This window comes from Cupressus sempervirens, chromosome 5, assembly GCF_028749045.1.
Source record: "Cupressus sempervirens isolate cs-2001-9-10 chromosome 5, ASM2874904v1, whole genome shotgun sequence".
NCBI lineage: Eukaryota > Viridiplantae > Streptophyta > Pinopsida > Cupressales > Cupressaceae > Cupressus > Cupressus sempervirens.
Window position 1 is genome coordinate 1,007,544,279 of NC_143122.1, and position 14,555 is coordinate 1,007,558,833.

Sequence of the window (14,555 nt, forward strand, 5' to 3'; positions counted from 1 at the left end):
GGAGACTTGGGGGTTTGATAATGTTGTTTCACAGAAGGCCACTTCAAGGAAGAGGAAGTCAAGATGGTTTTAAGACACCCTGAAAGACACCAAGGAATCAATGAGTGGGTCACAAAAGATGGTTAGAGAGATTCGGGCACATGATAGGTTTTGTAGCTATATGGCTATGGTGACAAATAATAGTGATTCTAAAGCTTCCACTTTCAAGGAAGCAACCAATCAAAGTGTTGGAGGAATGCCATAGTGAGGAACGACTCCATCATGAAGAATGATGTTTGGGAAGTTGTGCCTAGACAAAAGGGTAAGTCAATGATGACTTCCAAGTGGCTATACAAGATCAAGTGTGTCGCAGATGGTAGCATGGAGAAGTATAAGGTTGAATTTGTGGCTAGTGGACTCTTAGATGGAGGGAATCAATTATGATGAAACTATTGCTCTAGTACCAAGATACACTTCCATATCAAGTGTCAGCCATTGCAGCAAAGATGGGTTGGACCATTCATCAAATGGATGCAAAGATTGTATTTTTGCACAGTCTCATAGAGGAGATATACATTAAGCAGCCATAGGAATTCGAGCAATTCGACAAAAAGTCTCACATGTGTTGTCTAAAGAAGGCATAAGCTCCACGAGCTTGGTATACTAGAATTGATTCTTACTTGCAGCAGATAGGCTTTAAAAAGAATGAAGCAGATTTTAATCTCTACTATATAGTGGTTAATTGATTCTTACTTGCAGCAGATAGGCTTTAAAAAGAATGAAGCAGATTTTAATCTCTACTATATAATGGTTGGGGATGATCCACTTATTCTAGTACTTTATGTTGGTGACTTGTTCATTACAGGAGGAATTGGGCTAAAAACTAGTTGCAAGAAGGAACTTGCTTCAGAGTCTGAGATGGTCATAGAACAGATGCATTATTTCTTGGGATTCAAAGTTTGGCAAGTGGATGGGAACATCTTTCCAGGGAAGGTGAAATATGTTGCAGACATTCCGAGGAGATTTCATATGGAGGAATACAGGCCCATGTCTACACCCATGACCACCTACTGAAAGAAGTTGAGTGCTTCTAAGCCAAAGTTGGTGGATCCTACATTGTATCATCGGCTGATTGGCTCTTTCATTTACCTGGTCAACACAAGATCAAAATTTTGTTTTTCTGTGAACACTCTCAATCAGCACATGGTGTTGCCTAGGAGAGTGCAATAGATTGCCGAAAAATAGATTCTCAGACACATAGCAGATATGGTGGATTATAGACTGAAAGAATGTCAAGGGTGCTAGAGTTAGATTGATTTGTTATACAGACTTAGACTGGGTAGGGTGTGCTACAAACAGGAAAAGCACCTCAATGTGTTATTTTGGGTTGGGCTCAACAATTGTGTCTTATTTTAGCCAGAAACAAAAGTCACTAGCTTTGAGTACTGTGTCATTGAGTTTATTATAGCTAGTTAGGTCAATTGTGAAGTTGTTGGGCTAAGTAAGCTACTAAGTGTTTTATTTTGTCAAAAGTAAAGGCCTGCAGTGATATACTGTGATAATCAAAGTTTGATTAAACTCACAGAGAATGTACTGTACTAATCAAAGTTGGATTAAACACATAGAGAATCCAGCCTTTCATGACAAGTCGAAGCATAATGAAATCAAGTACCACTTCATTCACGATTGAGTTTAAAGAGCGGCCATTGACCTTGATTAAATATCCACTCAGGAGCAGGCTGCATATATTCTCACAAAGTCCTTGCCAAGAGGCAAGCATGTCTTTTTCAGGGACAAGTTGGGAGTTGTGAAGAAAACTTTCCTCGGTAAGAGGAAGTGTTAAATGTTAGCTTAGAAGGTGACTTTCCAAAATATTTTATGCTCCTATCTTTTGAAAGGGTAATGTGGGGTCCCCTTCTTTGTGTTAGTTTTCTAGTTTCCTAATGTGGCCATTTATTTGTCATGTGTGTGACTACCTAATGCAAACACTGGTGATGAGATTCAATCTAGACCATCCCTTTGTGCTAACCCCCTGCCTAATGTTAGGGTTATGTTTTATGCTTGTTAGTGGAATTTGAAAAAAAAAGGAGTGTGTTGTGAGGTCTTCACACCATCACCCCATTGCAAATGGGACCCAACATTTTCACGTGTAATTGTTGGGTTTTTTCATGGTTGAAGTGACATCTCAGATCTCGAAGGGTTAAGGAGTGGATGGGTGATCAAGTCATTAGGATTGCATGAGTGGACAAGGGTGTAAAAGTTTAAGGTTCATTGGGTTCAAGTTGCAATTTGTCCCTATGAGAATAGCATTTCCACCCTAAAATTGTGCTTTGTCATCCCTTTGATCCTATAAAAGTGGTTTTTATACTAATTCAACACTTAGAAATGTTTTTTGGGCATGAGATGAGGAAAATCCACCCAGCCTTGTCCTTGTGCAATGACCTATGTTTCCACTTGGCTAGTATGGACTGCAACTTGTCCTATAACCATGAAAACTCCCTTGCCCTTAAGAGAGTTGACTTTCCCCTTGAGGAATAATGTAAATCTATGAGAAAGTAAAGTGTGGGAATCTAAATAGTCCTTGAACACTTCCATTTTCCCCATGGATTTTGGATAAAAGTGATCAAGAGTCAGTACTTGTGCAAATAGATTTTCCCCCTTTTGGAATTAGGGCATGAGTTAAATGAAGTGAAAGACCATGGTTGTCCCTACAAGCACCAAATCTCCCTTTTGGGGAAGAATGCATGAGATGAAAGCAATACATAAGGATCTCATTTGCCCCTAAACAAGTTGATATAAACGAGATTAAATAAAAATATTAAGGGAAATTAAATAAAGGCACCACTACATGATTTTCGAGGCAAAATCTTTTAATCCCTCATTGGCTGTGTGGGTGTGATTCAATGCCAAAACCTCTTTAATAGCCTGCCAACACCAGCAAATAAAATATAAAGGGAGGAGTTGACCAAGGCTTGAAGTACAAAGAAAGACAAGGAGACCTGGACAATTTGGGAAGGAGGTGAAAGCAAGTATTAGAGGAGCTGACAAGCGGCTATCAGACTTGTGCAGGCCAAAGACAAGTTGAAGCTACAACCATTACAAAGATGGCCAGTATTGGAGGCGACAATCATAAGTCAAAAGTGCCATATGCAATCACTGCAAACAAAGGGAGTTCGAATACAATCAAGTGAAAATAAAAGATTGTGAAGGGGAGAGATCTGCATACTCCAAGCCTGAAAATTCTCAGATGGCTGCTATTTTTGCAAATAAAACCAGCAATACCAAAGCCTGTGACAAGGCTGTTTGAAAAGAAAAGCCAGAACCGAGTACAAGGTCCAAGATCAAAATCTAAGCAATCAATAGGCTGTGACTTTACTGTTTCCAGACTCGAGAAAAGCCACTAATCTGTATTATGATTCATTGCAGGATGTTTTCAAGAGCAAAAATCTGAATTACACATTGATCTAAGACAACATACAAGCAATCAAAGGGGCTGTAAGTGCATGTTGCTCAAAAATAAGTCTGAAAACTCCTATAAGATTCAATTTTTATAGAAAAAACCAGAAAATATCCAAACAATTTACCTTCACTCAGTTGCAGGGTCCTCCAAATTCAGGACTTCAAAATTCTTAATTTTTTCTAGTTTGTAGCTATCAAGGATTAATTTTGCACTCTTAAATGTTCTTGATCTTAGACTTGTATGTAGGCCTGGTCCTCAGACAGATTTTTCAGACTTTTCCTCACACTTAAAATCTCCCACATTTAGTTTTAGATTTCTTTTGCACCCTTCAAAGTTGGTTTTTCTCAACTCTAGAAATTGCAATTAAATGATAAAATCAAAGGACAAGTTTAAATTATCCCTTGCATCCTATAGTAAAATAGAAACAGTTGAGATCCTTCAGTTTAAGTTCATTTTTATTTCATTTCACAAGTTGAAGTCAACCATTTTCACTTCACATTGTGAAGCCATAACATTTGAAAGGAAGTTGATAAAGTCTTAGCGAACTAGTGTAAGGCCCTTTGTGATACCAGCATCCACATTAAGAAGGAACCCTGGAGTCACCTTGATGTCCTTTCCTTGCAATCCTTAGCATACTTACTCAAGAGAAAATTAAATATTTAGTGTTTAATCCTCAAGAGAGGATTCAGTATTTAGTATTTAATCCTCGAAAATCGAGTGATTCATCCTACATGTTGTAGTGGCGTGAGTGTTTACCGCATAGATTAATTAAGAAATGCACACAGATAATGAACACGAACAGCAACAACAGTACTCCTTTATTCACATATGCCAGCAGATTACATACAGAGCATCCGAACTGATAAGATGATTTACAATGTACCCAGACGAGGTATAAATACTTTCCGCCAAATCTTCCCGAAGGGGTCCACCAATCTACCCTTCGACTACAAAATCTTTACCGACGATGTCGGCTACAAAGTACAAAATTACCGACGACAATCAAGTCAGCTGACATCATCCCCCCCAAAAAGAAAAGTCATCTCCTGACGACTAACAAAATTAGGAGACAACCCACATACAACAAACAAAAGAAATACTAGAGAGAAGGTGGTGGCCCAGAAAAGTGCTGCTAGGGACGCAACTCATACACCTGATCTGTCTGAATGCGCAGATCCTTCTAAATCTGTGAATTAACCTCTACGGCCTCCTTCAGAAGAAGCGCGGCATCCATAGCCTACGTCCTGGCTAACTGCAACTCCTATTCTGCTGCATCCTTATCCTACACAGCCGCTTCCTTATCCCTCAACAAAGCTGCCCTCTCAACTGCCCATGCTGACTGCTGACTGGCCAAATCCGCTACTAACTTCTCTCTAGCCTCCCACTCAACCGCTAGACATCTCTCGGCTACAATCCTGTCCGCTACCTTGCGACATCTCTCCATACATTCGCCAAGTGCTGCCAGATGTCTGTCCTCCGCATTGAATACAGACCAATCGTTGAGGAACGCTTTGAAGTTTCCCACGGATATCTTGTCAAAGATGTGCAGTATAATCTACAGGAAGGTGGCCAACGCGTTGCACAAGCCAAATCGGCGGAAAGTATTTATAACCCGTCTGGGTTCATTGTAAATCATCTTATCTGATGAAGCATAATGTAATCTCTTGGCATATGCAAATAAAGGAGTATTGTTGTTGTTGTTCTTGTCCATCGTCTATGTGTATTAATCCACTTAATCTATGCAGTAAACAATGAGCTTGGGGCATTTTAAGGAGAATAGAGTGAAACAAAACAAAAGAGGTCTTTGCAGATATAACAGCAGTATGAGTACACATTCTTCTTAGTGGCAAGAGGCTCATTCTCTAAGGGTGATGTTACAGCAGCAGTAGCAGCCACTTGTATTGAAATAGTTGATATTGTTGGAAGTCTTAAATGGGAAACTAAGATACTGAGAAAGGGGGGCCGAGGGTGGGTGAATCAGGATCTGTAACACTTTAAACCTTTTTCTTCTTCTAACACAACTTTAGTGCATTCACCATATCTACCATCTCATATCTAGTACATGCATAACATAACTTGTAAATTCAAACTGTAGTAACACGTAGATCTAATCTATCAATCACATGCATGAAATGTAAACTCAAAACACAAAGATTTGATTACCTAGAAACACTCTAAGGTGAAGGTAAAACTGGGGTGGGGATGACACCCACAAATCTTCACTACTGTAATGGTAAAGTTAACCTGTTAGGGTTACTATGTTTGACTATATCTGATGATCTACCCTGTGAGGGGTTTGCCCTGTCAAAGGTTGTAAGACTGATAGGTCTTACCCTATGAGACGATTTTACACTTACAACAAAGTAAGGACTCGATTAAGAGATTTATAAAGATCTATTAAGACCACTCTGTTAAGAGATTATCCCTAGCTCAATTTGTTAAAATTGATTCAGTACCTAATCCTCGGTCTCCTCTGAAAAAGCTGGTTTTGGATCTCCTCCCTTCAATCTAATCTGGTATAGCTTTACTATCCTTCACTGCTTGTCAAGGTCGCTTCCTCTGTTCTACAATAACAAAACTTAACTATTCTGCCTTCTTCGTAAAGTTCGCGCTTTCACGCTTGATCTCTTTGATCGCACGAATAGCTCGCTTTTATTCCATCTCATCACATCATATGAAAATAGGTTTAGATCTACTCTGATTAAAGATTCCATATAGAGTTTTCTAGATGCTTCCTTATTTTGCCTCTTCATCTGATTGGTTGATCACAGCACATAGAGATATGCGATCCACATCATAAAACAAATAATAACCTCTGTAACAACCTCTACAAACATTAGATATCTTGTCCATGTCAGCTTGAAACGATTTACATCAAAGTTTGTATCATTCCTGACTTGAATGTTAATTTTGCGTTGCTCGGCACTTGTTGTCTCTATTATTCGACATTCATTGTATATGTTGTTGACGCTCAGTCTTTACTATGCTCGGCACCTTCCATGTAACTTGGCTTCAATATGCTCTAACTGCTCGGCAATCATTAGGCTTAGGTTATAATGAAAATACTTGGCGACCAAAGACTTGCTCTGCTCCTACAAAGCTTGGCATACACATGTTTATACACAAGTCTTTTATATGACTCAACCTGTATAGAGTAGCTCGGTCGCAATGATGACCTTCTAACTCTACCTAGTATATGACTAAATGTTTGACACTAATAGACAACAATAGTTACAAATACCAATAGATATATATATATATATAAGTGAAATTTAATTTTGTTTCCCAATTGATCAATACAGCACTGATGTTGGATTGTTGTAATTTTTTTATGAGTCAACAAAAGAATATCATAGTTCTTAGCCAAGTAATTTCTGGGGATATTAAGAGTTTTGTTTTACATTTGTAATGATTTCCAAAGCGCTTTTGTAATAAATCTCCGTTGTTCTGGGTTTTCCCCTTCTGAAGTTTTATCCTTCTGCATTAGCTCAAAAAACATTGTTATCCTAAAGCTCAATGTGCGTTTCATTTTTATGCTCTAAGATTTGATGTTTTAGCATCTATGTTTATGTTGTTTCAAGCTTTGAATTTTACTATATATGCATTGCAAATCTTGACATCTCACAGTAAACCAGTTGGGCATGAAATTGAAAAACATGTAAAAAACATTTATAACATATCATGAAAGCGAACAATGCTACTAAACAGATCCTTTCCACATAAAAACTTTACAAATACTAGTTGCCAAAACCAGTGGCTTGCTAATATTTTACTTCAACTAATTAATGTCTTTTGATGAATCCTACCCCATATAAAGGACCTATCAGTTGCCAGTACGGGATATAAAGCATTACAATTGTGGAATATGATTTTTGAAAAGATTTCTCAAATAATGAACTACCCTCACAAAACTCCTTGCCTCAACCACAATGGAAGTCTTACATCACTTCAAAATGGTTTCCACTTTTGATTTTTCCTAACAATAGCTAGATCATTATCTGATAAATCTGATCTCAGTTACTAGTAAACTAACAAGAATCGGAATCGAGAATCGGAATCAGATCAGAAACGGCAATTCAAGGGAAAAAAACAAGTGACTTTTTCAAATACAAATGTTTCAACCATTAACTATTACTGTATTTTAGCTACATAAGCGTAATGTAAGAGAAAAAAAAATATATATCCATAAGCATAAAGTAAGACTTGGCACATAAAATATCCAGGAAAAGACTTATTAAAAACATACATTATTACAAATAAATGCTTTCGTGGAACAAAAGCCTTACCTTGTAGAAGAGGAACAGGATAGAAAATAAGGAAAATTCCTAGAAAGCTGCAAACTGTGCCTGCACAAAGGAAACAGGACAAAATCCCAAACATAACAGAATTAAATGTATATACTGCACAAAAATGCACATCATACCCAACTTGATAAATGAAAAAGTGAATAGTGAATACATAAAAATAAAAATATTCATTTAGTAATGCATTCTCTAAATTATACCCAAAAGAATAACTGAAAAAGTATTTATTACACTAACTTAAAATCTGAATGCAAGGAGATGAGTGATTTGACATTTCTAAAATTATGTGTCAACTGTCAAGGCCTTCTACTGCTGCCCTATGGTTGGCTCCTTAGTGTTCTAATGCATAAGAAATAATAGGGTTGTGTAAACTGTAAAGCATATTTTTTTGGTATGACAACATATCTGAACTGTAAGAAATGGACCTTTAAAAATCCTATAATCAACTTCTCAGAGCATCCAACACCAAAAGTGGAATAGTGTTCAAGTGAAGAATGTTGGTATTTTCCCTTGATCAACAAGTGTTGAAATTCAATCTGATTAATGTATCAGATCTGATTGAGTTGCTTCTGATCTCCAGTTCTGTCCATGACATATGGTTGCTACCCTCACATTTGGTTAAGTTTGTCTATTCGTGAGCTGGCAGATGAAACTGTTTGCTAGTTGCAGTTTTATCCGTCCATGTTGCAGAGAAATTCTTTGTTTGGGTTGTCAGTATTTGGTGGCAATTAACTGCTGCAAATTCTGTAACCTGAGATCTGGCTATATGAAATGTCTTTGCAGGCCATGAGATCATTATTTGTTCAAATCCAAGAAAAAATGTTTTTCAGGGTCACCTTTTTGTGCATAGTGGATGCTTCCGGTAGGGCGTCACAGGCAAAATGAACAGGCCTTTACTAAAACGATTGCTGCATGCTGGAACGATAACATGTATATGGCATATGCAGACTGAAAAACAGATATACAGACTGAAAAACAGTGTATGCAGACAATAACATGTGGTGTTGAGCAATCTAAAAAAATGAGTTATTTATGAGTGGTATCATATGACTGTCAAAAATGGTAAATGGTGAGTTTTTTAGCAGAATTTTTAATATACTTCTGAGGACACAGAACACGGTGAAAAGGGTGAGAAGGTTTTTGGAGAAGTAAGCAGTGATATTTGGAAGCGTGATCATTAGCCAAAAAACATATGGGTGGTTGAAGAAGTCTCGGATAAAACGTTTTTATTTTCTGTGTAAAAATGCATTGGTGATCTGAGGTGAAGAACAAGGCGTGATTTTTATCTGAACAGTAGCAGCTATTACAAAGATGGTGTCTTCAAAATAAGACAGTGATCTATGAAGCAGATGGGATGGACACTAGTGTGTGTTTTTTGAGGCACAATGAACAGGATCAGATATTAGTTCACTACATTGATGCTGGAAGAACAGAAGTTGATGTTGCTTATTTGTTTCAGGGTTCACTTATTTATGTTAAGTAACATGTATCGTTTCTGCAAATGTCATTATTTTGCCATTGTTATAGATATGTTCCATATGCAGATCTCAATCTCTTATAAGAGTAGGAGACATCTCTCTATGATTAATCATTATTAATTAATATTTATTAACAATATAAATCACAATATAACATATGTATTTTATATAATATGTATGTATTATACATATATAATATAATATATTAATACATTATATATTTATAATATTATATATAGCATAATATATATTTATAATATTATATTTATCAACATTGCATCTTATGATTAAATCAATCCAACTATAGCTATAATCTTAACACTCCCTCTTAGCAAGGGAGGATTTGTTATGGAACACAATATGCTCTCAAGCATATGGAGATGTATCATCTCAATGTGATATTCCTAGAATGGCATATTTACGAATATCAACATAAATACATCAACACACACATATATATATTAACATTTATTACATACGGAATTTGCTTCAATTCACTATGAAGCTAAATTTCTCAACACTCCCTCTTTAACAAAGAGAGAATTAAAGCAATTACACTACAAGATTTGAACACCATCTTAAGTGTGGTCCATGATAGATTTAAGTTATGGTGTCTGGCAAGATCCGGCCCGAAGAACCATAACAAATTGATTTTCATGGTGTCCGGCAAAATCCGGCCCGAAGAGCCATGATGAGTTAATTATCCAGGTGTCCGGCAAAATCTGGCTCGAAGAACCATGATAAATTGGTTATCAAGGTGTCCAGCAAAATCCGGCCCGAAGAACCATGATAACACTTACAATGAGTACCTTCTGTTTATACATGTCAATGAAAGATCGTCACCTTTCATTACATATCATATGTGAAATAGTAACCACCATGAACCAGGTCAAAAGGTGGTACAGAGGCTTTCACCTCAATTCTATCTCATAAAGAAGAATACATTACAATAAATTTTACTTAGAACTTCTCCTCATAGAGAAGATATCATTTACAAAGGATTGCACCTCGAAATTCTCCCTCTAAACATCGATCCTAGGAAGTCACTTCCTCTAGTTACTTCCTCAGAAGCTCTCTTCACCCAAGGATGCCTATTGAACTCACTCTGAATTTGATATCAATATTTTGATTTTCTAATGATAAGTCAATACTTCCTCATGATGCACTTAAGAGTAGGCCCATCAAACTCATGCAATCACACACATGTATTTCTAGACTCCCTCTAAGTATCAATCTTCTATACTCCTGAATTGCTTTCAAAGAAGTGTCATACTCCCTCTTAATGTAGAAGAATATCATAATCTTAATCATCAAAGGTGTTTGCTTCAAGAGCCTCATTTTATCCATTTTGATCATCAGGGTCTTTGGAGCTACTATCATTAGGTTGAGTCTACACAATATCTGATAGCATGTGTAAAGTACCACCTTGCTTTTCCTATAAGAAATCCTCAAACATAAAGGAAAAGATCAAGGCAAATAACCTTTATAGTATGTATAGAAATTACAAATAAGCGAGAGATAAATGTGAAAAATAAGAATACTTATCTACACATGAAGATTTAGAGTTGTCTTCTTAGATTATTTGAGAATGGAACATCGTCCCTTTAAAAGTGGGAATGGAACATTGATTGTTATTCCCCCCACAATGTAAATTTTCCACTTATTCTTATATTGTTGAACAATTTTGTATCAAATGTGACAACTCCTTTCTAAGTTCAAACTTGCTCTTTTTATCTATTGAAGGTTCAAACATTCATTTAGCTTAATAGGAGAAGCGAACACAAACTCGTCCACAATACATCAATATCTTGATTGAGTATGATTGTGTCACATGAATGACTCTACAACTCATATGTCAAGTTTCATTCATCAAAGAGAGACTCGTAGATGGTTCAAATGAATTCTTAAAAACTTCATTAATGTCTCACAACAACTCAAATTTCCTTACACTAACTTCTGAAAATACAAGTGACATCATTTAGAAGTCAACACTTTCTCATGATGTGCACAAAGGGTAGGCCCAATAAAATCATATAACTGCAAGGTATATGCATGAATTTCAGTCCTCTTGATTGCTACAATTTATTGATCATTGGATAAGCTATCTCAACATGGTTTACTCCCTTTGAATAAATATGGTCGTAATCACTAAAGGTTGACTAACTCATATCCTCTACCCACTCCCTCTCTTTTAAGGTTTCCTCTAACAAAATGTCGGGCTCCCTCTAAATCTCAATCTCCCTCTTCCTCCCATTATTTATTTATTTTTCCCTTTTCCACATATTTATCCCCACCCATTTACCTTTCTTTAAATATTTTCCATTGGCATTTTGTGTTCTTCTCTCGGTCCAAGAGAACAATTGACTCTTGTGGTTGAATAACAAAATCCATTAAATTCAATTCCTATTCCATTAAATTCAATTCCTATTCCTCTCCCTGCGGACTCTGTTTAATTTGCAATGCAATTCAATATTAAACTGCAATGGCATTTAATTTCTCCTTGTTGGTATATGTTATTCCCTTTTTTTATTGGTTAGAAATATAATATTCCATGTTGTGTCATGCGGTACTTTTCTTTAACGATGGCTTTTATCTCCTCTTCCGATGCCACTTGTATGAATTTGTTGATTGTTACTTTGTCACTTTCGGATTTGTGTTTGTTTACAACACTGCCTTATCTTTCTATGTCTAGTCCTTTGGTCACTAGCGATTTCTTTCAAAATTTTGTTCCTTTATATCATCGCATTATCTTCCTATCTCTGGTGTTTTGATTGACTTGGGTGGGAGCTTTGTGCCAAATAAGCATCATGCTTGTTTTTGATATGGCTTAGCTCTGAATATTCAAATAATCCTTAATCATTGCAATTAGGGCATTCAACTAAAGACATCCTTACTATTGTTTCAATCAAAAATATTTTGATTGAGATGACACACACTAACAAGTGCACATCGAACTTCCACAAAAGTGAAGTCTCTCCAATATCGCATACATAAACCATCCCCCACAATAGAGAGCGGGCATAAATGAACTGACACCATCAGGCATAAAAGAGAACTGAAACCACAACATTAAAGTTGTAACAAAACCACCCAACACAATTACGAAGACTTTCAATAATGCCAATTCAATAGGTCATGGAGCCATGTCATCGCACAATGAAATTAACTACATCTCTCAACCGATGCATCTAATGTTGTATAATGGCTCGATCCAATAAATGTTGTCACTTTAGAATATCCATCTCCAACAATGTAATGTCCCCATCTTTGTAGCCTCTCCGCAGAGTTCTTAGCCTTTAAATTCTCCGAAGACTAAGTGGAGAAATAAGGAGAAATTGATTAAATTAATTTCTTATAAAGTCATTAAATAAAAATTAAAAGGTGACTTTATATTTAATTAATTTAATTTTCTAAAAGCATAACTAATTATTGTATTGGGAAGGGAGAAGCTTCTAGAGAGTGTCTTTTCTAGAAGTACAAATAATTATTGCCTTGAAAAGAGGGAAATTTCTAGGGAGTGCAATTAAATAATATTTTATTTCCTTCTAGAAGGGTGAAGGAAGAGAATAAATAGTGGCAAGAGCTTCATTGTCAAGCATCTGATTATTGTGAATTGCATTTGATATGAACTTAGGAGAAGAAACTAAGGGTTTCTGATTCCAATTAGCCATTGGAGAGTGTCATTTCTTCAATGTTGCAACCATTTGAGTTGGTGAAATATCCATTGAATTTGGCATTCACGAGAGCTTCATTCTGGAGTTCTATTTGTGCTTAAATTGGAGAATACATTTATTGTTGGCTGCTACAATACACGTAAACAATGTTGCACTACAGCATTTATGCTTAATTCCGGTTGCAACTTTCATCTCCATCCTTGGGCATCACTATTATCAAGTTCCTCTTGCAATTATTAGTAGTTAGCATTGTAATTTTAGGCATATAATTTTGTTGTTGTAAGTGATAATTCAGAATCAGATTTGGCATTGTTGTAGTCATTATTGTAAGCCCATTTGTCTTGGCAAACTCATAGCAACATTGCACGTTGGAATGAATTCAATAAAGGAGATATATGTTACATACCATTTGTTGACGAAATGTCCATCTAACAGTATATATGATTAGCATAATAGTTGTATGCCAATTGTTTGTAAAAATGTCAGTTGCCTGTAGGTATGCATTCCTCTCTAATATCCATGTATATGCATTGAAAATACCAAAAAGAACTGCACTTACATATTAGTTCATTGAAAAAGGTATTCTAATATCATTTGCAAACATTCTAAATTTCTTAGCATCATTCAAACTATATCAAACAATCTGAAACACAAAAAAATCAGAAAAGAGAAAGGCAGCATAAAAGTGTTTGATAATATTCCTTGAGCTAAAATCAGTCAGTTTGGGCAAGGGATATTCCAGTGGTATCAAAGTTTGCTTGCAAAGTGTTTGAAAAAATGTCAAACAATTGAATTTGAGAAAGATTTGGTGTTTCACGAAGTTATAACCAGTTGGGATTACTACAAACGACAATTTGAGAGGACTTTACCATTCAATTCAGTTTTAACTTCGTCCCTCAAAGCCACTATCTTCTAGGTCCACTATGCCTAACATATTTGGGGGAACAATATATTGGGAGAGATATTTAAGTGGATGTATTGCACCTTTGGCATAGACCACTAAGTCACTCGGCATTAGAAGCTTCTTGTTGACGCTAAGCATCGTGCAACTCTTGCTCAAATCCTTGATTTCCTCCATGCTCAAGCCTCAAGGTTCTTTCTGTACAACCCTTTGATTCAAATCACGTACGTGTGCAGATTATTTAAGGGAGAAATGGATTTCAAAATCATCCTATGGTGCCCATCATCATCTTTGTAGAGAATATGTATCATAGTATTCTTATAAACATTATTGTATAACCCTATAATCCTAGGTGTATACATACAATCATTGCTATTTTCAATTCTTCTTGTACAAATTTGCAGTTAATTCTTCACGCTCAACTACATAGTCGTTCGCAATATATTGTTATCTTTGAATTTTACATACAAAATTGTTGCTCGTAGATATTTATCTCTAAACCATTGTTGCCTTCACTTCCAAATGCTCTTTGCACTTACATGCTTTATCGCTGCTCATATATCTTTATTTATTTCCTTACATTTGCATCCCAACCTAGCTTTGATACCATGTTAAGTAACATGGATCGTTTCTACAAATGTAATTATGTTGCCATTGTTATAGATATGTTACAAATGCAGATCTCAATCTCTTATAAATATAAGAGTAGAAGACATGTCTCTATGATTAATCATTATTAGTTAATATATATGAACAATA

General features: G+C 36.0%; 1 protein-coding gene across 2 annotated transcripts in view; it reads right to left on the bottom strand.

Moving 5' to 3' along the window:
• The window catches only part of LOC149559340 (putative transport protein YPL264C), a 187,900-nt gene that overhangs the window by 106,720 nt on the left and 66,625 nt on the right, over positions 1-14,555 (bottom strand). For both annotated transcript variants that reach the window (XM_089833274.1, XM_089833273.1), the window contains exon 5: positions 7,726-7,785. In XM_089833274.1, the coding sequence (XP_089689400.1) occupies positions 7,726-7,785 (60 nt within the window). The remainder of the gene's footprint in view (positions 1-7,725; positions 7,786-14,555) is intronic.